This window comes from Phocoena sinus, chromosome 1 (assembly GCF_008692025.1).
Source record: "Phocoena sinus isolate mPhoSin1 chromosome 1, mPhoSin1.pri, whole genome shotgun sequence".
Classification (NCBI taxonomy): Eukaryota; Metazoa; Chordata; class Mammalia; order Artiodactyla; family Phocoenidae; genus Phocoena; species Phocoena sinus.
The window spans coordinates 43,897,210-43,924,398 of NC_045763.1; the positions used below are offsets into that span (position 1 = coordinate 43,897,210).

General features: G+C 36.6%; 1 protein-coding gene across 2 annotated transcripts in view; it reads left to right on the plus strand.

Moving 5' to 3' along the window:
- ZFYVE9 (zinc finger FYVE-type containing 9) overlaps positions 1-27,189 on the plus strand; it is a 194,445-nt gene that overhangs the window by 105,292 nt on the left and 61,964 nt on the right. Inside the window, exons 5-10 of one of the 2 annotated variants that reach the window (XM_032625358.1) lie at positions 5,509-5,608; positions 8,057-8,233; positions 9,819-9,988; positions 16,404-16,524; positions 20,638-20,760; positions 22,599-22,754. In XM_032625358.1, the coding sequence (XP_032481249.1) occupies positions 5,509-5,608; positions 8,057-8,233; positions 9,819-9,988; positions 16,404-16,524; positions 20,638-20,760; positions 22,599-22,754 (847 nt within the window). The remainder of the gene's footprint in view (positions 1-5,508; positions 5,609-8,056; positions 8,234-9,818; positions 9,989-16,403; positions 16,525-20,637; positions 20,761-22,598; positions 22,755-27,189) is intronic. The other variant, XM_032625368.1, reaches the window with a different exon arrangement.

Below are 27,189 nucleotides of genomic sequence, written 5' to 3' on the forward strand. Positions count from 1 at the left end.
GGAATGTGGTGGGTTATTTCTAGTGGTCATAATGACTAGGGTCACTAATGGCATTTAGTAATCTGGGACGAGGACTGCTAAATGTCCTGTGTTAAACAGGACAATGCTGCCCAGTGAAGAATTGGCCCACCCAAAATGTCAAGACTGCCTTTGTTGAGAAACACTGACTGACCTGGCTCATGGCAGACAATTTCATCTTGGTCTTCTAGGCAAGTCCAGTATTATCCAGTAATTTAAAATCCAGGATTATTAACCCTTTCTCAGTCGGTTCATATCTCTTAGATTCTGTCCATCTTTTCCATGGTACTAATTCTAATGACCTGAGGGTCTTATTATATCATAATCTTTGTCTTTTTGAGAATGAGGGTCAGTGTTTCCAGGTCTCTCTTTCATTTTATATTGTAGTACACTATCTATTGATATGTCAGTCATAGGCACTGTCCAGTAGTTTTGTGCTGTTATGTTACACTCAATTTCATGTAGTTCTGTGGCATGGGTAATCCCACAGAAATGTATACCTTTGCCTGTCTGCCATTTCTTTGCCATTCCAGGTAGTCCCTTGGCAAGTTATCCACTTTTCTAACTACTGTGTCTTTCTCTAAGCCCATTGGAAGCGTAAAGGATTCCCTCAACACTGTTCATAAGCCTGTGGGATATTGGCAAGGATGGGTATTCTTGGTTCCTTCTGTTTTAACTGCATTCTGCTGCACCCTAGCTCGTGCTTTTAAAAAGGTATCTTTGTTTTTGGGGGTTTTTTCGTTCTTTTTTGAGGTTATTTTCCCAAAGCACGAGTCCTCTACTTCTGAAAGTTCACAACTGTGCTAGTTTGCTAGGGCTGCTGCAACAAAATACCACTAACTGGGTGGCTTAAACAAAGGGAATTTATTGTGTCACAATTCCAGAGGCTACAAGGCTGAGATGGAGGTGGTGATAGGGTTGGTTTCTTCTGAGGACTGTGAGGAAGAGATCTGTTCCGTGTCTCTCTCCTTGGTTTATAGATGGTTGTCTTTATATTCACATGGTATTCTCCCTGTAAGCATGCTGTGTCCAAATTGCTCATTTTATAAGTTCACCAGTCCTCGTGGATTAGGATCCCACCCTAATGACTTCATCTTAACTTGTATAACTCTGTAGAGGCCCTATCGCCAAATGATGTCATATTCTGAAGTAATAGGCATTAAGACTAATTATGTATTTGGGGGAGATACAATTCAACCCATGGCACCAATTACTATTCTTTTTTCCTCTATTTTTTTTAATACAGAAGAAGCTCTACTCAAAGTTAAAAGATCCCAATCCAACACCTAAAAAATTTATGTAAAGTAAAAGGGGAGAAAGAAAAAGGCCCTATTTCCATCCAACTCTCATCCCCAACTTGACTGTTACTTTTCCATGACAGTCAGTACATAAAGACTATCTCATTTTTAAAATTTATTTATTTTTAAAGTTTATTTTTGGCTGCGTTGGGTCTTCGTTGCTGTGCGCCGGCTTTCTCTAGTTGTGGTGAGCGGGGGCTACTCTTCGTTGCGGTGCGCGGGCTTCTCACTGCGGTGGCTTCTCTTGTTGCAGGGCAGGGGCTCTAGGCTCGTGGGCTTCAGTAGTTGTGGCTTGTGGGCTCTAGAGCGCAGGCTCAGTAGTGTGGCACACGGGCTTAGTTGCTTCACGGCATGTGGGATCTTCCCCGACCAGGGCTCAAACCTGTGTCCCCTGCATTGGCAGGCAGATTCTTAACCACTGCACCACCAGTAAAGCCCCTATCTTATTCTTTTTAACAGCATGAATTGCATTAGGCTTTATGGTTATACTGCAGTTTAACCATTCCTCTTCTTCCTGATGAACATTCAGGTTGTTTTCAACTTTCGGCTATTACAAAGTATACAGAGATAATTCTTGTATACATCTCTTTGCATATGTGGGTTTTTTTGTAGGATAAATTTTTTAAATTGCATGTACTGAGTCAAAGGAAATGAACACTTAAAAATTTTAAAGATATTGTTAAATTAGCCTACCAATTTATGCTACCATCAGCAGGATATGGGAGAAAGTTCCTCTTTTCTCTAAGCCCTCTCCACCACTGAACGATGTCAGTTTTAAAAAAAACCAAAAATACTTTGCCTGTACCATAGAATAAGAATATCTCATTCTTTAGTTTTTATTTTGTCACTAGTGATACTTAGTATCTATTTATTGGCTATTTTATTTAATTTTCTGTGAATTTATCTCTGTGAGTTCTCTGCCTGTTTTTCCTTGGAGGTATTTGTATTTTTCTTATTACTTTATTGAAGCTCTTTATATGTTATGGATATTAGCCCTTTGTCCATTATATATAACACAAATATTTTATCCAGTGTGATATTTTATTTTTTTATGCTATTGTAAATGGAATTGTTTTTGTAATTTCCTTTTTAGATTGTTCATTATTAGTATGTATAGAAATACAACTGATTTTTGTTTATTGACTTTGTATCCTGCAACTTTGCTGAATTCATTTATTAGTTCTAACACATTTTTTTGTTGAATCTTTAGGGTTTTCCACATACAAGATCACATAATCTGCAAACAGATAATTTTACTTCTTCCTTTCCAATTCGAATGCCTTTTATTATTATTATTTTTCTTGCCTAATTACCCTGACTAGAATTTCCAGTACCATGTTGAATAGAAGAGGTGAAGGCAGGCATCCTTGCCTTGTTCCTGATCTCAGAGGAAAAGCTTTCAGTATTTTACCTTTGAGTATGATGTTTGCTGTGGGTTTTTCATATGTAGCTTTTACTATGATGTGGTAGTTTCCTTCTACTTCTAGTTTTTTTAATTGTTTTTATTGTGAAAGAGTGCATTTTGTCAAATTCTTTTTCTGCGTCAATTGATATGGTCACATGTTTTTTTCCCTTCATCCTGTTAATGTGTATTATATTGATTTTTTTTCTTTTTTAAAAATCTATTTATTTTACTTGTTTATCTTTGGCTATGTTGGGTCTTCATTGCTGCGCGTGGGCTTTCTCCAGCTGCAGCGAGCAGCGGCCACTGTCTGTTGAGGTGCTTAGGCTTCCCGTTACAGTGGCCTCTCCTGTTGCAGAGCACAGGCTCTAGGCGCGTGGACCTCAGTAGTTGTGGCACATGGGCTCAGCAGTTGTGGCTTGTGGGCTCTAGAGCGCAGGCTCAGTAGTTGTGGCGCATGGGCTTAGTTGCTCTGTGGCATGTGGGATCTTCCCAGACCAAGGATCAAACCTGTGTCCCCTGCATTGGCAGGTGGATTCCCAACCACTGCGCCACCAGGGAAGCCCTCTATTGATTTTTTATGTTGAACCATCCCAAATTTATTCTTGCTCCCCTCTGTTTTCCCCCACGTTGCAGCCATGCAGATCTGATCATGTCTTTTTCTTTGATTAAAACATTTAAGTGATTTCCCATTGCTCTGTTAAAAAGACCAAAACTGTTAATATAACCTAGAGAACCTTTGCTTGGTCTAGCCTCATCTTATTCCATGCATCCCTTAACTCTCAAGGTCTCTAGCCACATTAACCCTTTTTAGTTTCTTGAAAGAGCCATGTTCTAACCCTAATGGCACCCTGGCACATGGTATTTCTTCTGCTTACTCTTGTCTCTCTCCTTGGTACCATTTTATGCATAGAAAACTTACCCATACTTCAGATTTTATCTGTCGTTTCCTAAATAAAATCTTCCCTGACCCTGCCAAGCTAGGTAAAACCTAGATTACATGATCTTATTTTACCATGTACTTCTTTTGAAGCAAGTAATTTTACACTCACTTGTGTTATTATTTGATTTTAGATTATAACCTCTGTAGACTGTAAATTCCACAAAAGCAAGGGCCATATCTGTTTTGTTCACTGCTACACCCAGTAGGGTAGCCCGGTGCCCAGTACATAATCAAAGCTCAAATATTTGTGGAATAAATGAGTGAATGAAGGCTTCTTGGTTTTACTTCTTGATTAGAAGGGTTATTGAAGGATTTCAATATTAACAATTCAATTTAATTTTTAGGAAGTTCTGTCATTTGGCATTTGTGTGAAAGATGAATTGGACAGACACATCTGAAGGTTAGGAGGACAGATAATAGATTTTGATGATCTCCTAGGCCTCATATAATAAAGGCTTGAATAAAGGCAGCAGCATAGGATGGAGAGGAAGAGGTGGGATTTGGGGAGAACCATTTAAGAGAGAGAACAACAGGACTTAGTGACTGACTGGATGTGGTCATAGTGATGGAGAAGGAAAAATCAAAGTCTCAAAATGATACATGAATATAGTATGAGACATCATTACATAGTGGTTAGGAACAGAGCCTTTGGAGACGTTTTATGTAACTTACTAGCTGTATGACATAGCAGTTTTACTTCACCTTTGTTTATTTAACTCTGTTAATTATAAATGAATGCCTTCATAGAATTTATGAGGTTGAATAGGATAATACATGTATGTAAAGTGCCTAGTATTCATACAGTTTGCTGTGAACTTGAGCAAGTCTTTTAACCATCCAAATTTAGTTTCCTCTGATAGAAAATAAGGATAATATATCCCCTGTTCTCCCTGTATCACAGAGTTACTTTGAAAATGTGAAGCCTCTGAAAAATGTAAATTGGTAGTCATGTTAGCTAGGTATATTAATTACATCTAGTAGAAGAAGAGATGATTGCTCTCACTTTGTCTTTAATAGGACCTCATCTCTTGTTTCATCTTTGTAAGATATAGGATACATACTGTCCATAAAAACTGGATTAGTAAAATTTACACTACTGGGAACACCTTTCTGCCTGTATGGAACTCTGTGTGATAAGGGACTAATGAGTTCTCAAGAAGATAAATCTTAACAGGGAGCTAATGTGATCCTTGTTGCCTGGTATGGAAGGAAGAAGAAAGTAAGATTGTCGGGAACTGACCCTGGAAAGTGGAAATAAGGTGCTGGAAATTGGCATGGCCAATTTTTGGTTGTCTGCTCTGATTCCCTGTAGCTGGGGCTGTGCATATTTTTATGATTGAGTTGTGTATTTTGATCTTTCCTGGCCTTCATAGCAAACCAGTGAAAGCAGATGGTATGATTATTATTCTGCACATAAGGACAGTAAAAAAAAACAGAAGTTAAAGCCCAGAATTCCCAGTCTTTGTTTATTTCACCTGCTATATTGCCTCTTCAAACAGAAATAGCAGATGTTACTGTTCTAAACGCCCATGTTATGTGATATTGTGTACAGGAATTTTGCCTAAGGGCAGCTTAGATATTTTTCCCCTGCTATGTATTTGGTGTGTAATCTTGGCTGAGATTTTTGTTCTCAGCCAGCAATTTCACTTTCCTTATTTTTGACAGACATGTTAATCTCTTTCTTGCTTTTGAATTGGGTCTTGTACCCAGCTTCCTCAATTGCATTTTCCTTTGAAGTTTTTAGTGTTGTATTAGTACTGTTCCCTGTCTCTCAGTGTTGGTCAGTATTGGTTTACTTCCTTTATACTGTGATCCTAAGTAAATTTAGTATATTCTTTTTCCTGCAGGTTTTCTGTGCTTCCTGCTGTAGCTTGAAATGTAAACTGTTATACATGGATAGAAAGGAAGCTAGAGTATGTGTAATCTGCCATTCAGTGCTAATGAATGGTAAGTATTAAAACAGGTTGAATTCACAGTTATTGAGACGGAACAAGAGAATTCCAATGAAGAGACTACTGTTTTTTCCTTCCTTGCTCTACAAGTTGCTCACCTTCTCAAATGTCATAACTTTACCTGAAAAATTTAAAAATACCTTAGCATTTCAGAATTCCTGTGCCTAATTTAATGAATAAATGCTAAAGTCAGGTAAGTTTTGCAGGAAAAAAGGAAATTCTTGTGGAAATCTGGTGCTCTGTGGCTGTTAATGTTCCTGTGAAATGACTGGACTGGGAGTGGGGAGGGGGCTGTTGACCACTGAGATGATGAAATATTAAAATTGGGCCGAGGTTTTCCTTTTAAGGGAAGCTTTCTCTTTCTAGGGAATATCTTAATAATTTAGAACACATTCTTATTGACACTTTGGTTCACTCATCTTGTTAAAAATAAATATTTTAGCATCTCGAATCAAATAGAAAATTGCATTTTTCTGTCACTTATCATCTTAATACTACTTAGATTTGTCATAAGAGTAATAGTTTTTAATTTACTTATGTGGTAAAAGAATATGGCCAGGAGAAGGTAAATATAGCTTATCCAGTGTTCACCTTTTGCAGGACTGGAAATAAATCCAAGGGCATTTTAGTTAAAACAAAACTCCCCAAACAGACAACCCCCGCCCCCCAGAGTATTCTTGTAAAGAGATACAATAAAATTGATTAGGCTGTATAGTATTTTCTCTTTGAGTGCATCTTTGTACAGTTGCCAGAACAGTTACTAATAGACATAAAATGTTGAACTTAGACACCACTGCTGCTTGTGCCAGGATAATGTGTCTCCTGGAGGCTGAAACTTATCTGCTCAAGGCCCCTCCTGCTCTGTGTGTCTGCATTGCTCATAGTGATGTTTTCCTGTTGCTTCCTTATTAACCTATTGCATGTCATTTAATCTGATCTGTTCTAATTTCCTATGGTCCACCCAATTTCCTCCCATTTCTGAATTCTTATAATTTTGATCAAATATGAATTCATTCTCTTTACTCTTAAGGGTCATTTTTCAGATGGTGGTTATTTCACTCAGTGATGATTTCATTTTTGGATATTTATCCACAGATAAGAGCATGCTGCTTAATTTCAATACCTGATACCTCTTTTATTTGTTGAGGTCTTCCAACTTGATGGCTTTTTTTTTTTTTTTTAACTTGGCATAGCTAAAGATGAAGGAAATGGCAGAGGATTCATATGGAATACTTACTTTTTATTAAGCCAAGGATGCCCTTAACAAGGGGATCCTAAAGTAATCTACTTTTTGTGGTTTTTCCAACGTCTTTCCTCTCGCATGGCTTAGCCTGGTCTTTTACTGAATATTTGATTTGATGCTTTTCAGTGTTCCCTATCCCTTTTCCCCTTTCTCCTTTTCTCTTCCTTCCCTCTTCCTGCCAGTGCTTTCAAAGGAACATAGCTGTTGTTTCTAGCTTTGTCCTGCAGTTTGGAGGCAATAAGTATTCAAAATCTTATGGATCATTCTTTGATGTAGAATGAGATTTTTAAAAAGATGCTCCAAAAATTGGGTGGTTTCTATTCCTGGGCATGTGATATTACCTGAACCCAGAAGATAAAATTTATATCTTTCATTTCTGTAGTATCTTTCATCCTATTTACTTTAAAAACAATAGTTGATATGTCAGTATTTAGTTAGTAAAATTATAGAGTATACAGAACCTTAACACATTTGTGATCATTTATATTGGTTGATGGCACTTATGTGATATTGGCACATTTTCATGTTCAAATGGGTCCTGTGCTTTTGAGACACACCAAAGATGTGAAATGGTTGTTTTTGATGGATACTTTTACACAGGGTAATGATTGCACAAAAGCAAAATTCACGGAAATGTTGAGATGTGTTCTCCTGAGCTTTAGGCTTCAGAATTTTTAAAATGAGATTTTACCTCAACTTAGAAGAGCCTAAAAACCTAGATATGAATCAAAAGATATCATATAGTGGAGTTATGTTATTTTAGCCCCTGATTTTGATTTTTGACAGAATTTTGTAAAATGCATTGAATATTAAACCTGCCCTACCCACCAGAAGTGTCTAAATGCTATCCCAGTTGCAAGTCCTTAATAAATTTAATGTTGTTTTACTCTCTCTTAAGGGAGTATATGGTCCCTTTGAAAGAAGCCAGGGGCGTAGTCATTTACCTCAGACTGATCCGCTATCAGTCTATATCAGAAGTATCATATAATTCTTATTTGTTGCTTCCAAATAGCTTACCTAACTACATGGTCTCCTTTATTGAATAAAATCACCTATCTCCTTAATACTTTCACTAGCTGGAAGAGAGACATACTATGAGTGTTAATTAGGAGGAACTACATTATTTATCCAGTATTGTGGAGGTCTTGATGTCCATATTTTGCAATCCATTCACATTGATTGTGTCTGTATTTGCTTTAGCTCAAGCCTGGGAGAACATGATGAGTGCCTCAAGCCAGAGCCCTAACCCTAACAATCCTGCTGAATACTGTTCTACTATCCCTCCCTTGCAGCAAGCTCAGGCCTCAGGAGCCCTGAGCTCTCCACCTCCCACTGTGATGGTACCTGTGGGAGTTTTAAAGCACCCTGGAGCAGAAGGTAGGGGATCATGTGCTATTCTCTCTCTTTTTCCTCACCAAGTTCCTCTGAAAAGGTGCTGATGTGATTTTACATCACAAGTCTTTAACACACTGCAGATAAGTCCCTTTGGGTGGTTCTTAAGGTGGAAGAACAAGGTGAGAAATGTGTTGAGACTATTTCTGGGCAAGTAAAGAAGAATATTGTGTTGCCTAATATTTTGGAGGCACCTCTAAAAATATGCCAGTACCCTCTCCAACTTAAGAATGGAGTAATTACTTTGCTTTTATTTGAAAAGAGTTGCAGAATTTGAAATCAGCCTGCAAAATCCTAGCCTCATGCCTACCTTAGTGTTCTTTGCAGGACTTTAGTAAGGGATGAAAATAAGAATTCTTTTTTCTGACCAGCCCATTCTAGTATTGCCTTTTGGAATATATATTGCCATTTTCTCTTTTCATTTTTAATCTGTCCCTGTAAAAATATGAAAATACTTTGTTAGGTACACAGACATTTATAAAATCCAGAACTTTAATTCTGATTATATCATATGATAGGTAGAAAATCATAGGCTCAACTTATTTTAGTTTATTATATCTTTATGATTATGATATTGTCAGATGAAAGGCACTTTGTAAGTTCAGGGGATTATCAATAGTAAAAATAACAAATATTTCCTTGAAATGATCTGTCAAGAAGTCTCCCCTGATAATTAAACTCTGTCTTCTTTCATTAATTTTGTATCTTTTTGTCTAGCAATATTCCTTTCCCCTTGTAAAATAGCCCTCCCCTTTTGAAGATCAAAAACTTCTATTGACATTATCATACTCTTCTGAGCTCAGGCTTTCATTCTTAAAATCTTTATTCTCTTTACTTCATTTGTTGTTTTTGTTGTTCTTTCCTGGTCTCTCTTTGTTTTGGCCGTTTGAATTGATTTTCAAAACTGGATTTAAAGAGATCATTTCGTCAGACTCAGTTTTCCAGCTTTTCCCCATCCTTTTACTAAAATGCAGACTACTGCATTTCACTATCTGCACTGCTGGATCAGTCTTTTTCTTCTTCAGTTACACTTTAGCCAAAGATCTGGTCAGTTTGCTTCCCAATTCTTACATATCTGTGCCAACTCTTCTTTTATTAATTAATAATTCTTCAACATTCTTCAGGGCATCTTTTGCCTTTTAAAAACACCATATCACTTTTCTAGATATTTTATTCCTACAGAAACCTCATACTTTTAGGAGCTGTGGATGTCTATTTCTAGATATTTTTTCCGGGCTATTAGTTTATTTCCTAGGCACTTCAAACACCTTCCCTAGTTTCTCTGTTAGTGATATGGGACAGAGTATGTGACATAATCATAAGCATATTTAATGCTTTAAAGTGAAGTGTTTTAAATCTTTACATATAAATTACAGAAGTAAGGAGTATATTTAAATGTGTATTTTTATTAATTTATAACCACTTTTATACAGTTACAATTATATTTAGAAGTATAAAATGCTAAATAGTGATTTCTTTGTACATCTGAGATTGGTGAGCTTCTCTTCTTGACGTTAGAAACCCTATCAATGTCACAGTGTTACCTGTTTTATTTTTCTGGCTCCTCAAGTGGCTCAGCCCAGAGAGCAGAGGCGAGTTTGGTTTGCTGATGGGATCTTGCCTAATGGAGAAGTTGCTGATGCAGCCAAATTAACCATGAATGGAACTTCCTCTGCAGGAACCCTGGCTGTGTCACATGACCCAGTCAAGCCAGTAACTACCAGTCCCCTATCAGCAGAGGTAAGAAAACAAAAGAGCAACTAAAATTGAGTACTTACTTTACTCAGCACTGTTCTGCCTCTGTCTTGTCTTTTCCTAAGTTGACTGACCTTTCTTTGGAACGCCATAGACTTCAGATACAGCTTAGTGCATGTGTGTGTATGTGTGTGTGCATTCTTGTGTGTGTGTCTAGGGGTAAAATAAATGTGGTAAAACCAGTTGTTCTTGTTTGTTCTGTATTTGGAAGTTTTTTCAGGAGAAAGATCCTTATAAAGGTTGTTCTCAGGTAAGCTCAGTCTACTACTGTAGCTAGAGGCTTTGCTAGAGCGAATCCCGGTCCCTTGATACCTTGGTTTTCAAAGCATATTCCCCAGGTTCTGTGGTAGCTGCCAGGGAGTTGCTGTGATGAGGAAGGGCCAGGAAATATGAATGTGGCTGAGGAATCCTTCTATTCCTTTGTCTTCAACCCGAGCATCTCTACTTCTTTCTGGTCTGCCTGTTGTGTTTCCGGGTAAGACTTTTAAAAAGGATTCTAAAGCTTAAAAATAAACCACTGACTTAATGGATGGTAGACTCATAATTTACGTAAGGAAACTAGCTTGTGCTGTGATGTCACATTTACTTTGTCTCTATAGGATACACTGGTCACAGTTTGGGGGCTAATTTCAGAAGGGTCAAATACTAGCTACATTTTTTTGAGTCTGAAAGAATAGAGCCACCTAGGACCATAATTGGAAAGTATACATGTAGGATCGTTTATACAGTGGGTCCCTTTCTTATTGCTGTTTGCCCCATTGAATATGGTGGTCAAGATTATAATAAGGTGATTAGTTCCAACTAAGTATGTGTGTCTGGCTTTTTTTTTTTTTTAAATAGGATCAGAGTTTGGATAAAGTTTTTACTTTTGAAGTTTTCATGGTTACTGTTTATTTACATTTATGTTCAGTAATATTTTTCTAGAAATTTACATAATTTGCGGATTTGGTTATAATTGAAATTGTGCATTATTAAGATTAGATTTATTGACATACGGAGATAAATTTCCTGTTTGGTGAAGGTACATTAAACCATGTTACTGTCTTTAAATATGTCTAAGTCTGTTTTGGGGGATTTTTCTGTGGCCACAGAGGACAGCAGCCAGAACTGTATGACTTGTTCTTCTTTGAATCTATACAATGACTTTGTCAAGAAAATTTCTTTTTTTCTCCAATTGTTTATGTGGAAAAATTTCAAATCCACAGAAGAGTTGCAAGAATAGTACAGTGAACCCCCATATACTCTTCACCCATATTCACCAATTGTTGCCATTTTGCTACATTTACTTTACCCCTACACACACACACACACACACACACACACACACACACACACACACACTGTTTTTTGAGGAACCATTTGAGGATTAGTTGCACTTTATCACTTAATACTTCAGCTCATGTTTCCTAAGAACAAGTGATTTTCTTACGTAAGTACAATATAATTATATGAGAAAGAAATTTAACATATAATTCTATGTATTATCAAATATATAGTCCATATTCAGATTTCCCCAATTGTCCCATGATGTTCTTTATTCTTTCACTTATATACGTGTGTGTGTGTGTGTGTGTATATAAATTTTTTTATTAAAGTCTTTTTTAAAAAATTAGGATACCATCAAGGATCACAATTGCATTTAGTTCTCATGTTTCTTTGATTTTCTTTAATTTAGAACAGTTCTCCCACTTTTTTGTCTTTCATATCATTAACATTTTGGAAGCATTTAGGCCATGTTTGGCATAAAGTCCTTAATTTCTGTTTTCTGGTTTTTTCCTCATGATTTTAGTTTCAGATTAAATATTTTTGGCAAGAATAATACTACCATAAGTGATGGTCATTTCTTAGTGGAACACATCAAGAAGTATCAGTTTGATAATTGGTTAAATTGATGTCTCCTGTGTTTCTCCACTGCAAAAGTAGCTTTTCCTCTTTGCAATTAAAAAGTAAAGTGACGGGCTTCCCTGGTGGCGCAGTGGTTGAGAGTCCGCCTGCTGATGCAGGGGGCGCGGGTTCGTGCCCCGGTCTGGGAGGATCCCACGTGCCGCGGAGCGGCTGGGCCCGTGAGCCATGGCCGCTGGGCCTGCGCGTCCGGAGCCTGTCCTCCGCAGCGGGAGAGGCCGCAGCAGTGAGAGGCCCGCGTAACGCATTAAAAAAAAAAAAAAAAAAAAAAAAAAAAAAAAAGTAAAGTGAGGGGTGATACTTTGAGACTCTGGGTGTCCTGTTCCCCTACAATCTTTCAGTCAATGATTTTACTGTCCTTTATATATATATATATATATCTACTTTTTTTTTTTTTTTTTTTTTTTTTTTTATGCGTTACGCGGGCCTCTCACTGTTGTGGCCTCTCCCGTTGCGGAGGACAGGCTCCGGACGCGCAGGCCCAGCGGCCATGGCTCACGGGCCCAGCCGCTCCGCGGCATGTGGGATCCTCCCAGACCGGGGCACGAACCCGTGTCCCCTGCATCGGCAGGCGGACTCTCAACCACTGCGCCACCAGGGAAGCCCTATATATCTACTTTTTAAAGATTTCTTTATTATTTATTTTTGACTGCTTCAGGTCTTAGTTGCAACACGTGCAGTCTTCGTTGAGGCATGCAGGATCTTTCGTTGTGGCCCCTGCGCTCTTCGTTGTGGTGCGCGGGCTTCTCTCTAGTTGTGGCGTGTGGGCTGCAGGGCATGTGGGCTCTGTAGTTTGCGGCACACAGGCTCTCTAGTTGAGGCGCATGAGATCAGTAGTTGTGGTGCGCAGGCTTTGTTGCCCCGTGGCATGTGGGATCTTAATTCTCTGACCAGGGATCAAACCCGTGTCCCATGCATTGTAAGGCAGATTCTTTACCACGGGACCACCAGGGAAGTCCCCTGATTTTACTGTCCTTTGACAATCTTACCTAAATCAATTATAACTATAGTGTTTATACAGTGATGACTTTTTTCTTTCTACAAAACTTCATTTACATCTCTTAAATTATATGATAGGTTCTTTTTAAAAAATTTTTATTTATTTATTTATTTTGGGGGGCTGTGCTGGGTCTTCGTTGCTGTGCATGGGCTTTCTCTAGTTGCGGCGAGCGGAGGCTGCTCTTCATTGCCGTGCGCAGGCTTCTCATTGCAGTGGCTTCTCTTGTTGCAGAGCACGGGCTCTAGGATCACAGGCTTCAGTAGTTGTGGCGCGTGGGCTCAGTAGTTGTGGTGCATGGGTTCTGGAGTGCAGGCTCAGTAGTTGTGGCGCATGGGCTTAGTTCCTCCGCGGCATGTGGGATCTTCCTGGACCAGGGCTTGAACCTGTGTCCCCTGCATTGGCAGGCGGATTCTTAATCACTGCACCACCAGGGAAGCCCCTATGATAGGTTCTTAAAGCATAAATGTTTTGAATGAATGAGGAAGCTCTAGTGAATTACTATTATAAGGAAACAAAGTTCAGGTCAGTTTAAGAGAAACAAACAAGTTAGTTATTTTATTTCTGTGCTCTCACATTGTTCAACACTTTATTTTAATATTTATCTGGTAAAATGAGGGAAAACAAATTCTTTAGGGCCAGAGTTGAATATATTTTTCTCATCTTTATGACCTAATAATAGAGTGCCTGGCACTTAAAAGGTGCTCAGTAAATGAAACAACTTCTTTTCATAGATGATATTTAAGTAGAAGCCAGATGACCACTTCTTACAATATCAAAAGGTAGATTTATGCATCACTAAATAGCAAGTTAGAATAGGTTACTTTATTTCCTATTTTAAATCTAACTTTATTGATTTACTTCAAATCAGCAATGTTTAGCCAATACAATTTTCCACATTTCCTAATAGGACAATGTACTGAGAACACTGCAAAAATTTTAGCAAAAACCCACTAAAAACTTACAGTCCTAAATTATAGACAGTATAGACAAAAATATAAGACATAGGCATTTTTAAAATAGTTTTAATCTTTATTCAAGTATAAAATATATATAGCAAAGTACTTAAGGAGCATTAATCTTTAGGAAACACACGATGGACATACATATATGTGTGTGTGTCTCTATATATACATATAGACACACACACCCGTGTAACCACCACCTAGATAAAGATACACAGAACATTTCTATCACTATAGAAGTTTCCTTCAGGCCCTTTTTCTGTCAATACCTGCCCTCTTTCCCCCAAGGTAACCATTATTCGGACTTGTATCACCATAGATTAGTTTTGCCTGTTTTTAAATTTCATATAAATGGAAAAATATATAATGTTTTGTGTCTAGCTTCTTAAACTCTAATACTTAATGAGGTACTTGCCTGGTGGCACAGTGGTTAAGAATCTGCCTGCCAATGCGGGGGACACGGGTTTGAGCCCTGGTCCGGAAAGATCCCACATGCCGCAGAGCAGCTAAGCCTGAGTGCCACAACTACTGAGCCTGCGCTCTAGAGCCTGTGAGCCACAGCTGCTAAAGCCCGAGTGCCTAGAGTTCATGCTCCACAACAAAGAGAAGCCACTGCAATGAGAAGCCTGCGCACTGCAACAAAGAGTAGCTCCTGCTCATCGCAACTAGAGAAAGCCCGCATGCAGCAACGAAGACCCAATGCAGCCAATAAATAAATAAATTTATTTTAAAAATACTTAATGAGATTTATCTGTGTTGTGTGCATCAAAAGTAACTATTTTTATGTCTGAGTAATATTCCATCATATGGCTGTACCACAATTTATCTATTTTCCTATTAATGGACATTTGGATTGTTTCCACACTTTGGCTATTTGAGTAAAGCTGCTCTAAACATTTTTATACATGTTAAACAGTTTTTTTTTAATGAGAATCCTATGTATTTAAAAATTTTTTTACTTATTTTATTATTCATCTGGTTGTGCTGGGTCCTATTTGCGACAGGCGGGCTCCCCAGCTGCGGCTCGTGGACCCCCCAGTTGCGGCTGGCAGGCTCCCTAGTTGCGGCATGCAAACTCCCAGCTGCAGCATGCATGCGGCACCCAGCCCCCCAGTGAGGGACCAAACCAGGGCCCCTCGCATTGGGAGCACAGAGTCCCAGCCACTGTGCCACCAGGGAAGTCCCTAAACATGTTAAAAAGTTTTCATATGCTTTTCCTTTAACTTCTTAAAAGCTTTCTTTTTTAAAAATGGAAGTATTATTGATTTACAATGTATTAATTTCTGGTGTACAGCAAAGTGATTCCGTTTTATATATATATATATATATATATATATATATATATATATATATATATATACACTTTTTCAGATTCTTTTCCTTTATAGGTTGTTACAAGATACTGAATATAGTTCCATGTACTATACTGTAGGACCTTGTTGTTTATCTATTTTATGTAAACTGGTGTGTATCTGTTAATTCCAAGCTCCTAATTTATCACCCACCCCCCACTCTTCCCCTTTGGTAGGCATAAGTTTGTTTTCTAAGTCTGTGAGTCTGTTTGTAAATAAGTTCATTTGTATCATTTTTTTTTTAGATTCCACATATAAGTGATATATTTGTCTTTCTCTTTCTGGCTTACTTCACTTAGTATGATAATCTCTAGGTCCATCCATGTTGCTACACATGGCATTATTTCCTTCTTTTTTATGGCTGAGTAATATTCCTGTGTGTGTGTGTGTGTGTGTGTGTGTGTGTGTGTGTGTGTACGTACGTACCACATCTTCTTTACCCATTCATCTGTCAGTGGATGCTTAGGTTGCTTCCATGCCTTGGCTATTGTAAATAGTGCTTAAAACTTCTATTTCTTGCTTAAGAAGAATATAGAGCATCATTTTAATAGATCTTTGAGCATATTCTATTAAATTGTTAAGTGGATTTAACCCCACTCAATGTATTTTGCAACATTATACTTTATTAAGTGTAGTTAATGTGATCTTCATATTAATGAAAAGAAAAATGAACTTGAAGTTTAATTTCATGACAAAGTAAATGAAAACTCCTTCATCAAAGTTAATTATTTTTATTGTGGTAAAAAAGACATAACATAAAATTTACCATTTTAATCATTTTTAGTTACATTCACATTGTTGTACAACGGTCACCCCAATTCTCAAGGTTCAGAAATTACGAGATAATATTGGAAGTTTTTTTCTGTTGCCACTGCAAGTTTAAAAAATATTTTTCTTTTATGGCAAAAGAAACCTTGGTAAAGGAAGCTTTAACCCATGTTGCAAGATCTTTTCTCTCATTACTATGATTTGATGATGCCAAAAGGAGAAACTATACAATTATAAACATTTTCATAGTATAAGCCCAGTCCTTGGGAAACCACAGGTTAATGAGTATCTTGTGCTCTCTTTCAAAAAGTATGAATATGAAATTTTCACTTAAATTCCCATTTGTAGTCTTGAGTTTATTCTGCAGAAGTCTTCAACTGTGTGTAATGCTCTCTTTGCTTATTTGCTTTTCCTAGACGGATATTTCTCTATTCTCTGGAAGTATAACTCAGGTTGGAAGTCCTGTTGGCAGTGCAATGAACCTTATTCCTGAAGATGGCCTTCCTCCCATTCTCATCTCCACTGGTGTAAAAGGAGGTATGTGGACTTAGATGTTTAAACAGGGATAGTTATATATGCCAAATGTTGCCTTCTAATTAAGGGAAGGAGATAGAATTCAAGTGATAATAACCTTTCTCTTCTCCAACAAAGAAGGTGACTACTCAGTGCCATGAAAAGCATTGGTGCTGTTACTGATTGTTTTAGAGAAGATATTTATGTTTTTATATTATCATTTCCTATGTTGGAAGGATGTAATATTATTTTTAATTCCCACTGTGTATAAATGTAGCTTATTGGCAGTTCTTCATATTCCAAAGCACATAATACTCTGAAGAGTTGCTTATAGTTCTAGGATTAGCCCATATGAAACAGTCAGTACATTAATTTAACTTCTTGTTTTGAAGTACAATACACATTCAGAAATGTGTATATAATAAGTGGAGAGCTCTGAACTTAAGTAGCAATTTTCTGTTAAAAAATATTTTTAGTGAGTCCTGGTAAGACGCAAAGTTACTAATCAGTCAAAAGAATGCTTACCTTGGGCTTCCCTGGTGGCGCAGTGGTTAAGAATCCACCTGCCAATGCAGGGGACACGGGTTCGAGCCCTGGTCCAGAAAGATCCCACATGCTGCAGAGCAACTAAGCCCATGCACCGCAACTACTGAGCCTGCGCTCTAGAGACCGTGAGCCACAGCTGCTGAAGCCCACGTGCCTAGAGCCCATGCTCTGCAACAAGAGAAGCCATCGCAATGAGAAGCCGGCGCACCACAACAAAGAGTAGCCCCTGCTCGCAGCAACTAGAGAAAGCCCGGGCGCAACAGTGAAGACCCAATGCAGCAAAAAAGTAAATTAAAAAAAAAAAAAAAAGAATGCTTATCTTTATGTAAAAGTTTCTTGTTGATAGATCCAGATCAGCATCCAGTCAGTATATTTTCAGGAGATGATTTATCAATAATCTCTCCTCAGTTTTGTCGAGATGGTTTATCAATAATCTTTCCTCAGTTTTGTCCTAGTCTTTTACCTGGTCTCCCTGCCTTCAGTCTCTCTCCTTTATTTACTCTTACATATTGGTGGCAGTTATCTTTTTTTTTGAAGTATAGTTGATTTACAATGTTGTGTTAATTTCTGGTGTACAGCAAAGTGATTCAGTTATACATGTATATATATCCTTTTTGATATTATTGTCCATCATGGTTTGTTACAGGATATTGAACATAGTTCCCTGTGCTATACAATAGGACCTGTCGTTTATCCATTCTATATATAATATCAATAGTTTGCATCTGCTAGTCCCAAACTCCCAATCCAGCCCTACCCTACACTCTTCTCCCCGCTGGCAACTACAAGTCTGTTTTCTATGTCTGTGAGTGTTTCTGTTTCATAGATAAGTTTATTTGTGTCATATTTTAGATTCCACATATAAGTGATATCATACGGTATTTGTCTTTCTCTTTCTGGCTTACTTGGCTTAGTATGATAATCTTTAGGTCCACCCATGTAGCTGCAGATAACATTATTTCATTCTTTTTTATGGCTTAGTAATATTCCAGTGTGTGTGTGTGTGTGTGTGTGTGTGTGTGTACACACACACACACACCACATCTTCTTTATCCATTTGTCTATCGATGGACATTTAGGTTGTTTCCATGTCTTGGCTATTGTAAATAGTGCTACTATGAACATAGGGGTGCATGTATCTTTTCAAATTATAGTTTTGCCCGGGTATATGCCCAGGAGTGGGATTGCTGGATCATATGGCAACTCTTTTTTTAGTTTTTTGAGGAACCTCCATACTGTTCTTCATAGTGGCTTCACCAGTTTACATTCCCACCAACAGTGTAGGAGGGTTCCCTTTTTTCCACACCCTCTCCAGCATTTGTTATTCATAGACTTTTTAATGATGGCCATTCTGACTGGTGTGGGGTGGTACCTCATTGTGGTTTTGGTTTGCATTTCTCTGATAACTAGTGATGTTGAGCATCTTTTCATGTGCCTGTTGGCCATCTGTATGTCTTTGGAGAAATGTCTCCTTAGGTCTTCTGCCCATTTTTGATTAGGTTATTTTTTTGATATTAAGCTGTTACGAGCTGTTTGTATTATTTTGGAAATTAAGCCCTTGTCGGTTGCATCATTTGCAAATATTTTCTCCCAGTCCGTAGGTTTCTTTTTGTTTTGTTTATGGTTTCCTTTGCAGTGCCAAAGCTTATAAGTTTGATTAGGCCCAGTTATCTTTTTAAACGTAGGTATTATCATAGATTGTTCTTGCTTAGAAAATTCAATGCATTCCCAGTGCCTTCTGTATAAATTACTTACCTTGGCATACAGTGTTCCTTGTAACCTTATCTCAACTTATCTAATTTTATTTCCAGCCAACACGCCGGTACTTTACAGGCATGCTACAGGTTATGTACTGTTTTCTGAATATTCACATTTCATACTTCCATGCTTTTTCTTATGCTGTGGAATAGTGGGAAGAGAATGGACTTCAGAGCTGGACCAGCCTGAGTTTTAATCTGGTAACAGTCCATTCCAGCTGTATGATCCAGTGGGCAAGTCATTTATCGTCTCTGAATATTTTTCCTAGATTTTTTAAAAAAATCAGGCAACTATAGCTAATTAAGAGTCATTATGAATAATAAATCAGATGTCATACCTGAAAGTACATAGCAAGAAAATTGGTACAAAGGAGGCATGTAATTAATATTTTTTTAGTCTTTCTTTCCTCTGTCTAGAGTAGAATGCCCTTCTATATGCTAGACTGCTTGAATAACTCCTTAACCTTTCAAAATCCATATTAATGGAAAACTTCTCTGAATCCTACCTCGGCTGTCTTTGTAGTAGTGTTTTACATCCTCATTTCTGTTCAAATAGAAATTCTTATAGACTGTTACTATAGTAACACATTTTTCATTGTAATTTAGATATTTATAGGTCTGATTCTTTATTCTCTATAGACCATGAATTCCTTCAGTCTGAATTCATGTTTGTGTCTTCTGCTCCTAGCATGGTGCTGGGCCTATATTAGGCTCTCAGTAGTGTTGACTGAATGATCATACTATCAAATGCAGCTTGCGCCTCAGATAGTTCAACAATGAACTTTCACGTAAAGTTAAGCATTCTTTTGATTGTATAATGCCTTTGCTCCTTTACTAGGACCCTCTAAAAATATTCTTTTGTAAGTAAATTTGCTACTTAGGTTTCAAATTTGGGTTATTTTAATAAATCTTAAATTAATAAGAAATTAAATTGGCCTACTCTGCTGTTAAAATAAGATTTCAGGGTTCCATTTTCATTAAAAGTCACATCCATTAAATCTAATTGTCAAAACCTCTCCTACCAAGAAGCAGCAACTAGTTATCTATTGTATATTCACTTTCTTAAATCATATTATTATGTCTTAACCAGAATTTTGCTGTTTTGTATTCCAGTAGAAAAACTTAATTAAAAAAATTTTTTGAAAGTCACTTAGTATTTCTCTTTTCAGTAAATATTTTCATTGATAGTGTATACATTTCCAAAATACATTTTGGTTTCTATTGGTCAGTGGGAAATGGTGTTATTTTGTACTGAACTCTTTCTTGACTTAGAGGAATTGTTTCATAAAACCAGTAGCTTATGATACTTTTATTGTCTGGGTGCATTTTTTAAAGTTTGATTTTTTTTTAATGGTAAAAAATCTCAACAGTACAAAAGCATATAGAGTAAAAAGTAGGATTCCCCTCTGCTTCAACCCCTAGACATCCTTTCTAGAGGTAACTAGTGTATTATCACTTACTTGTATATAATGGATTATTTTAAATGTTGGTCTTAGAACATGTAATATGTGAAATTCTTACTGTGATAGTTGGAGGATTTTTGTTAAATCAAAGGGTTGTTTTTAGACTGTGGCCTAAACCATTGCGTGGAGAAGTCTATACATAGGATAACCATGTTATCATCCAAACTGGACTAGAGCACTTTTAAGAGTGAAAGGGGCACTATTAATATGCCACTCGGATAGCAGGTATAAACCTGTGTTCACCCTGTGAAACCTGTGTACAAATCAATTGCTTATCTCTTTCCTGTGAATAATAAGGCCATTCCTCCAACAGATTTCTGTCTTGATTTGTCTCTTTAACCAATGGCTTACATTGTTTTCTCCCCTTACAGACTATGCTGTAGAAGAGAAACCATCACAGATTTCAGTAATGCAGCAATTGGAGGATGGTGGCCCTGACCCACTTGTATTTGTTTTAAATGCAAATTTGTTGTCAATGGTTAAAATTGTAAATTGTAAGTTGGAAATTTGTTTTTTTAAATTAAAATGAGATACTGAGTCATTAAATTCATTACATGCAAGTATTTTTATGTAGAGCCACATCTTAATGAAAACTGGGTACGGAAGAAGTTGGTTTGTATAAAATTATATATCCCCAAGGACAACTGTTGGACTGATTGAGACTTGCTTTTAGTCAAAGGGGTGAGATAGGTGAATTCTCCATGGAGGAAAGCCAAATGAAACTTGAACTCATCTGAGTTAAGTTCTTCCTGAGATTGGTATGCTAAGTCACAACTCACCACCAGAATAACTGGAGGTGGATAAATTATCCAGGGGGGTCAATTTACATGCTAGGTTTAAATCCCAGAAACTTTAATCATGGTGCAAAACCTTATTTGGGAGAAGTGTTAACTAACACATAGTAAAACTTCAGTACATCACAATTTAGGATTCAGAAGAAACTTCTCAGTTCTTGGTGCTAGCTTCTTAGGTATCAGAATAAGAGAGAGAATAGTAACCTAGAATCTTGAATCCAGTATGGTATTGGAAAATAGAGAATGCATTTATACTGGATGAATGTTAATAGGCAGAGTTTTGGAGAGAGGAGGGAAGCATTGGGGAACAGTCCTCCAGTTCCCATTATGTATTTCTTTTAAGTTGTCCTTTGGAGACCAGAAACACCAATATACTAAATTCTTCAGAGGTTCTGTATAAATGAAATGCAGGTTTCTGGTTTGTTTGCTAATCACACCCTTGTATGTTTGGCCAGCTGCTAATGCTTGCCACCTTTCCTTCTAGGATCATATTTTAAAATAATTTGCTGGAAATTTCAATTTACCGTATCTAGTTTATAAGTTATACTTAGAAAATAGCTAACCTAGAGTTCCTTAAGTGTGCACCATCTTAATATAGTTGGATTGGCACCTCTTGTTCAGGTATATAAAGAAACAATTCACAGAATGAAAGAAAGGAATCTTTTATTAGTGTTGATTTACATCATGATATCCATAATTTTATTTGAACCCTTTTTCAGTTCCATTGGGGATCTTGTGTTGGCATACAAATAATAAAAATATCAAGGATTGAACATTATTTTTGAACTACATATAGCTTGTGCTGTTGTGACTCCACATAGCCTTAAAGTGAAGAAGTAGAAGTAATTAGTCCAGAAAAGCCATCTGTTTCACTGCTTTTTACCAGATGAAGTCAAGTAAAGTCCTGTTGCTGATTATCTAGAATTTTCTCCCAGGAAAACTATAATTTAAATTGCTAGACTCTTTTAGTCACAGGTTACATTTAATAAGTCTATATCAAAATATATTTTCTTTAGGCCATAGCCTGAATCCAAGGCTATAATAATTGCTTTTATTGTTTTTCTTGTTTCTAGTTTTAATTATTTCCCTTAGTAAAGTGATTTAATTATACACACACACACACACACACACACACACACACACACATACACACACACATAGGTGGGGGAATATATCCTTTAATCATTATAGCTGAGGATGCATAGTTTGGTTCATTTCATTGTTAATGGAATGCTGTTTCTTTTAATACACCTTTTTATAATAGAAGTTAAAAGTTTTTAGTGCACTTTCTTTCACTATTACTTCTTTTACTTCCCTTCCAGTTGTTTTTCTAAGTGTTTGCTTAGAGCAAGAGGCATTGGTATGCTTTATTTTCTGCAATAGTCCTTTGGCTCAGTGCAGTGACAGTTCACAGCTGAATTATACAGACTCAGTGTGATCTATTTTATTCTTTGGTGTATTATAACAAAGATGTCTGTGCATTTCTTAAGGGTAAGGATTGAAAAGAATGTCTTCATTACTTTTCATTTCATCTACAGATGTGAACAGGAAGTGCTGGTGTTTCACAACCAAGGGAATGCATGCAGTGGGTCAGTCTGAGATAGTCATTCTTCTACAGTGTCTACCGGATGAAAAGTGCTTGCCGAAGGATATCTTTAACCATTTTGTGCAGCTTTATCGGGATGCTCTGGCAGGTGGGGATACTTTCTGACTTAGTCTGCACCCTTTACAGATGATAAAAAATTTTGGACTCAGATGCAAAATAATAGTCTTAAATTTGGAAACCTGGCATTGGACTTTGGTAGTATTGGCAAGTTAGAACTTGGCATGGTTTTTGGAAGTTATAACTTTTAATACTTTATGTGAAACGTTGTTACTATTTTATAATGGCTAGAATCAGAGTTGTAAGATAATCCATTGACCATGATGTAAGAATATTTTCCTTTGAGTGGCCTAGGGGTTATAGTATTGGTATCCCGTAGAAGGAAGCATAATGATAACTTACTACTTCAGTTAACAATATTTATATAATCATAATGTAAATATTCATTTAATTTTCAAGTTTCAAAAACCATTAGCATGGACAACTTTATTATGGTTTCAAAACAAATTGTAAATGTTGTTACCTGTAACAATGTAAAAGTAAATGCATAGCTATTAGAAGTTGGAAAAGACTAAGGATACTAATATAAAGACATACTATTAAAAGCTGAGAGAGAATTAAGTGTATTATTTGACATTACAAAGTTAACCTTCCGCAGATTTAATAGAGGAGGTAAGAAGTAGTGTAATTGAGCTAAGTGCTCATTTATCATGATAAAAAGTCAAAAAATAATATCTGTAGTTGATAAATAGGGAAAGTGTAGTATAAGAACTAAAGCAAGTGAATAATAAATGAGATTATCCCTGAGAAACAAGGCTGGGGTGGGGTGAGGGTAGCCAAGGTATTACAGTTATTTTCATATGTTATTTGATAATGTTTTAATAAATATATTAAAATAATAAATTATTCATACTTTCTGAATGCAGGTAATTCCCCTTGTGGGATTCTATGCCAAAGAAATTATCTGAAATGTAAAATACACTTTGTACATGAAAGCGTTTATTATAGTATTACTTAAATTTAACACAAAAATTTAGCGGCAACCTAAATGCCCAGCTATAGGAAAAAAGTTTAAGTGTGTTATATTTTTTAGATGAATGCATCTTTTTTAGAATATTTTTTAGCTATTAAAAGTAGTATTTTTATGGAAAATGCTCTTGAAATAAGTACAAACGCATGATACAAAGTTTCATCTTTAATGTGGTTATGGCTTATGCATAAAAGATTATGCCTTTATGTCATAATTATGATATTTTAGGTGAAATATTACATGAAGGCAAGGTGCTATGTTAGAAATTGACCACATGATACCTATGAAGTACAGTTCAGTATTTACTGTTCAGTATTTGTGTCAGTTCCAAAATGTATGGGGTTAATTTGAAGTCATCTGGAGCCTCTAGGCCTAAATTTCATTCCAGAAATTACTTGAAACATTCTTTTTTTTCCCCTCAGTTTGAATGTATTCAGATTGCATGTTTATATGGGTTTTTTTTTTTTTTTTTTTTTTTTTTTTTTTTTGTGATACGCGGGCCTCTCTCTGTTGTGGCCTCTCCCGTTGCAGAGCACAGGCTCCGGACGAACAGGCTCAGCGGCCATAGCTCACAGGCCCAGCCGCTTCGCGGCATGTGGGATCCTCCCGGACCGGGGCATGAACCACGTCCCCTGCATCGGCAGGTGGACTCTCAACCACTGTGCCACCAGGGAAGCCCTATATGGGTTTTGAGAGGGCATCAGGGACTAGGGCATGGGAGGTTCATGAATGTCTTGATTAGGAGTTTGTCCTTTGTTCTGCAGGCAGTGAGGAGCCATTGAAAGAAATGAATGACATAACCAGATTTGTGTTTTAGAAAGATAACTCTAGAAGCAGTATGAAAATGGATCAAAGTCTGTGTGTCTGGTAGCAGGTAGAGCAGATAAGAAGCAATTACAGTGGATAAACAAACTTAAAGTGGATGAGCACTAGAATACGGGATAACAATGAAAGATAAACAAACTGCTGATACATGCAGTAACATGGATGAAGTTCACAGACAGTAATACTGAACAAAAGAAGCCAGACACAAAAAAGTACATATTATGTGGTTACATTTATGTGATTCTCTGAAACAGGCGAAATGAATCTGTGGTGATGGAAATTAGATCATTGTGTGTCTGGGGTGAGGTGTGGGTGCAAGCACTAGAATCGATTGTAGACGGGCCCTGGGAACTCTCTGGGTTGATATAAATGTTCTGTATAGTGATTGGGATAGTGGTTACATGGGTGTTTACATTTTTCAAAACTCATTGAACTGTATAATTAAAATATGTAGGTATTATTCCGTGTAAATAATACCTCAGTAAAATTGACTTAAAATTTGTATTGATATAATTGACACATACATTATATTAGTTTCAGGTGTACACTATAATGATTTGATATATGTATACATTGTGAAATGATCAATAAGTCTAGTTAACATCCATCATCACACATAGTTACAAATTTTTTTTTCTTTGTGATGAAAACTTTTAAGGTCTACTCTCTTAGCAACTTTCAAATATATAGTACATTACTGTTAACTATAGCCACCATCCTGTACCTACATCCTCAGTACTTATTTATCTTATAACTGGAAGTTTGTACCTTTGGACTACCTTCACGCATTTCACTTGCCCTTCAACCCTCACCTCTGGTAATCACCAATCTGTTCCCTGTATCTATGAGTTAAGTGCATGTTTGTTTGTTTGCTTAGATTCTACATATAAGTAAGATCATACAGTATTTGTCTTTCTCTAACTTATTTCACTTAGCATGATGCCCTCAAGGTATATATGTGTTGTGGAAAATGACAGGATTTCCTTCTTTTTAATGACAATAATATTCCATTGAATGTACATACCATGCTTTCTTTATCCATTCATCCATCAACACTTAAGTTACTTCCATGTCTTGGCTGTTAAAAATAATACTGCAGTGAACGTGGGGGTGTGGATATCTTTCCTAGTTAGTGTTTTCATTTCCTAGTTAGGTATCCTAGTTAGGTATTCAGATAAATACCCAGAAGTGGAATTGAAGGATCATATGGTAGTTCTATTTTTAATTTTTTGAGACACCTCCATACTGTTCCATAGTGGCTGCACCAATTTATATTCCCACAAACAGTATACTAGGGTTCCCTTTTCTCCACATCCTTGCCAACATTTGTTATTTTTAAATTGATTTTTAAAAAAGCTATTGTCAGGATCCAGTAAGAAATTAGGATATTACCAATAATGGCAGTGGGAATAAAGAGTATTGAAGAGATATAAAAGAGTGATGCCTCAGTTCAATAAGATTTCATAACTAATTGGATGTGAGGAGTGAGAGGAGACAAGTCAAAGTTGGCTTTAGATTTCTGGCTTGAGCACCTGAGTGGACTTCGTTCTTATTCACTGAGGCAGTGAATAGAGGAAGAAGAACAGATTTGGCAGAGGAGTGGGAGATGAGTTCTTCGTTCAGTGTGTTGGATTTCAAATAATGGCAACAGATGGTAATATGTAAATGAAAGATGAATACATAAATAGAGCCTTCAGGAGTTAGATCTGGGCTAAAATACAGATGTGTGGAAGACCAGCATTTTTGTGATAGTTTTAAACTATGGCTGTGAATGGGATAGGCCAGTGTGAAGAGACTAGATCTATGAATGGAACTCCAAGAAATACCAACAAGGAAAGGATGTGAATCATTACATGAGTCATTAAAATATATGTTTACCATAAATGATTACTCATCTTTTAAAAGTATCCTTATATATCAATAGAGTGCATTTTGAACTAGCATGTTAAAATGCAAAAATACTACAACAAAAATCACTTGGAACTGATAGTAAGACTAAGTAAGACTAAGGTCAGACTGTAATACATCTAAGCTGTATTAAATGTTATCTATGAGGTGAGGGCATATATGAACATATCTAAGTAAATAGTATTTTAAGTAATGAGTGAGCTGTAAGGCTCTCTTTCTGTCTCTCTCCTTGAAAAGGAATCATTTCACAGCTTACAAAATATTGGAGCTAGTAGGGAACTTACATTATCTAGTATAATGCTTCATTTTTCAGATGAAGAAAGTGAGATCTAGAAGTTTTAAATGGCTTGCTCAAATCCCAGACCTAGTTGGTGACAGAATTAGGACTAAAGTATTCTATGAATTATGTCAGTTGCCTATGTGTGTATATTAATAGTATAGCAGTTTTTAAAAAACAGATATGGATGATACATATGTGCTATGCCTATTTTATTAAGAATCCCATGTGTAGATAATCAGGGTAGAAGCTTAGTATATTATTTCACTGTGATTTTTGTATGAACTTCCATGAACTCTCTTTATAATATTTTTACAGATTTTTAATCTAAACTACATGTATTAATAAAATGTGTGTATGTATATATATATATATATATGTCTATGTATGTTTCTCATTTAGTATATATACAATTTTTTTGTTACATGTCATTGCTTATGCTTTCCACAGTGAGGGGAAAAATGGTATTTTGTGAAAAATAACATT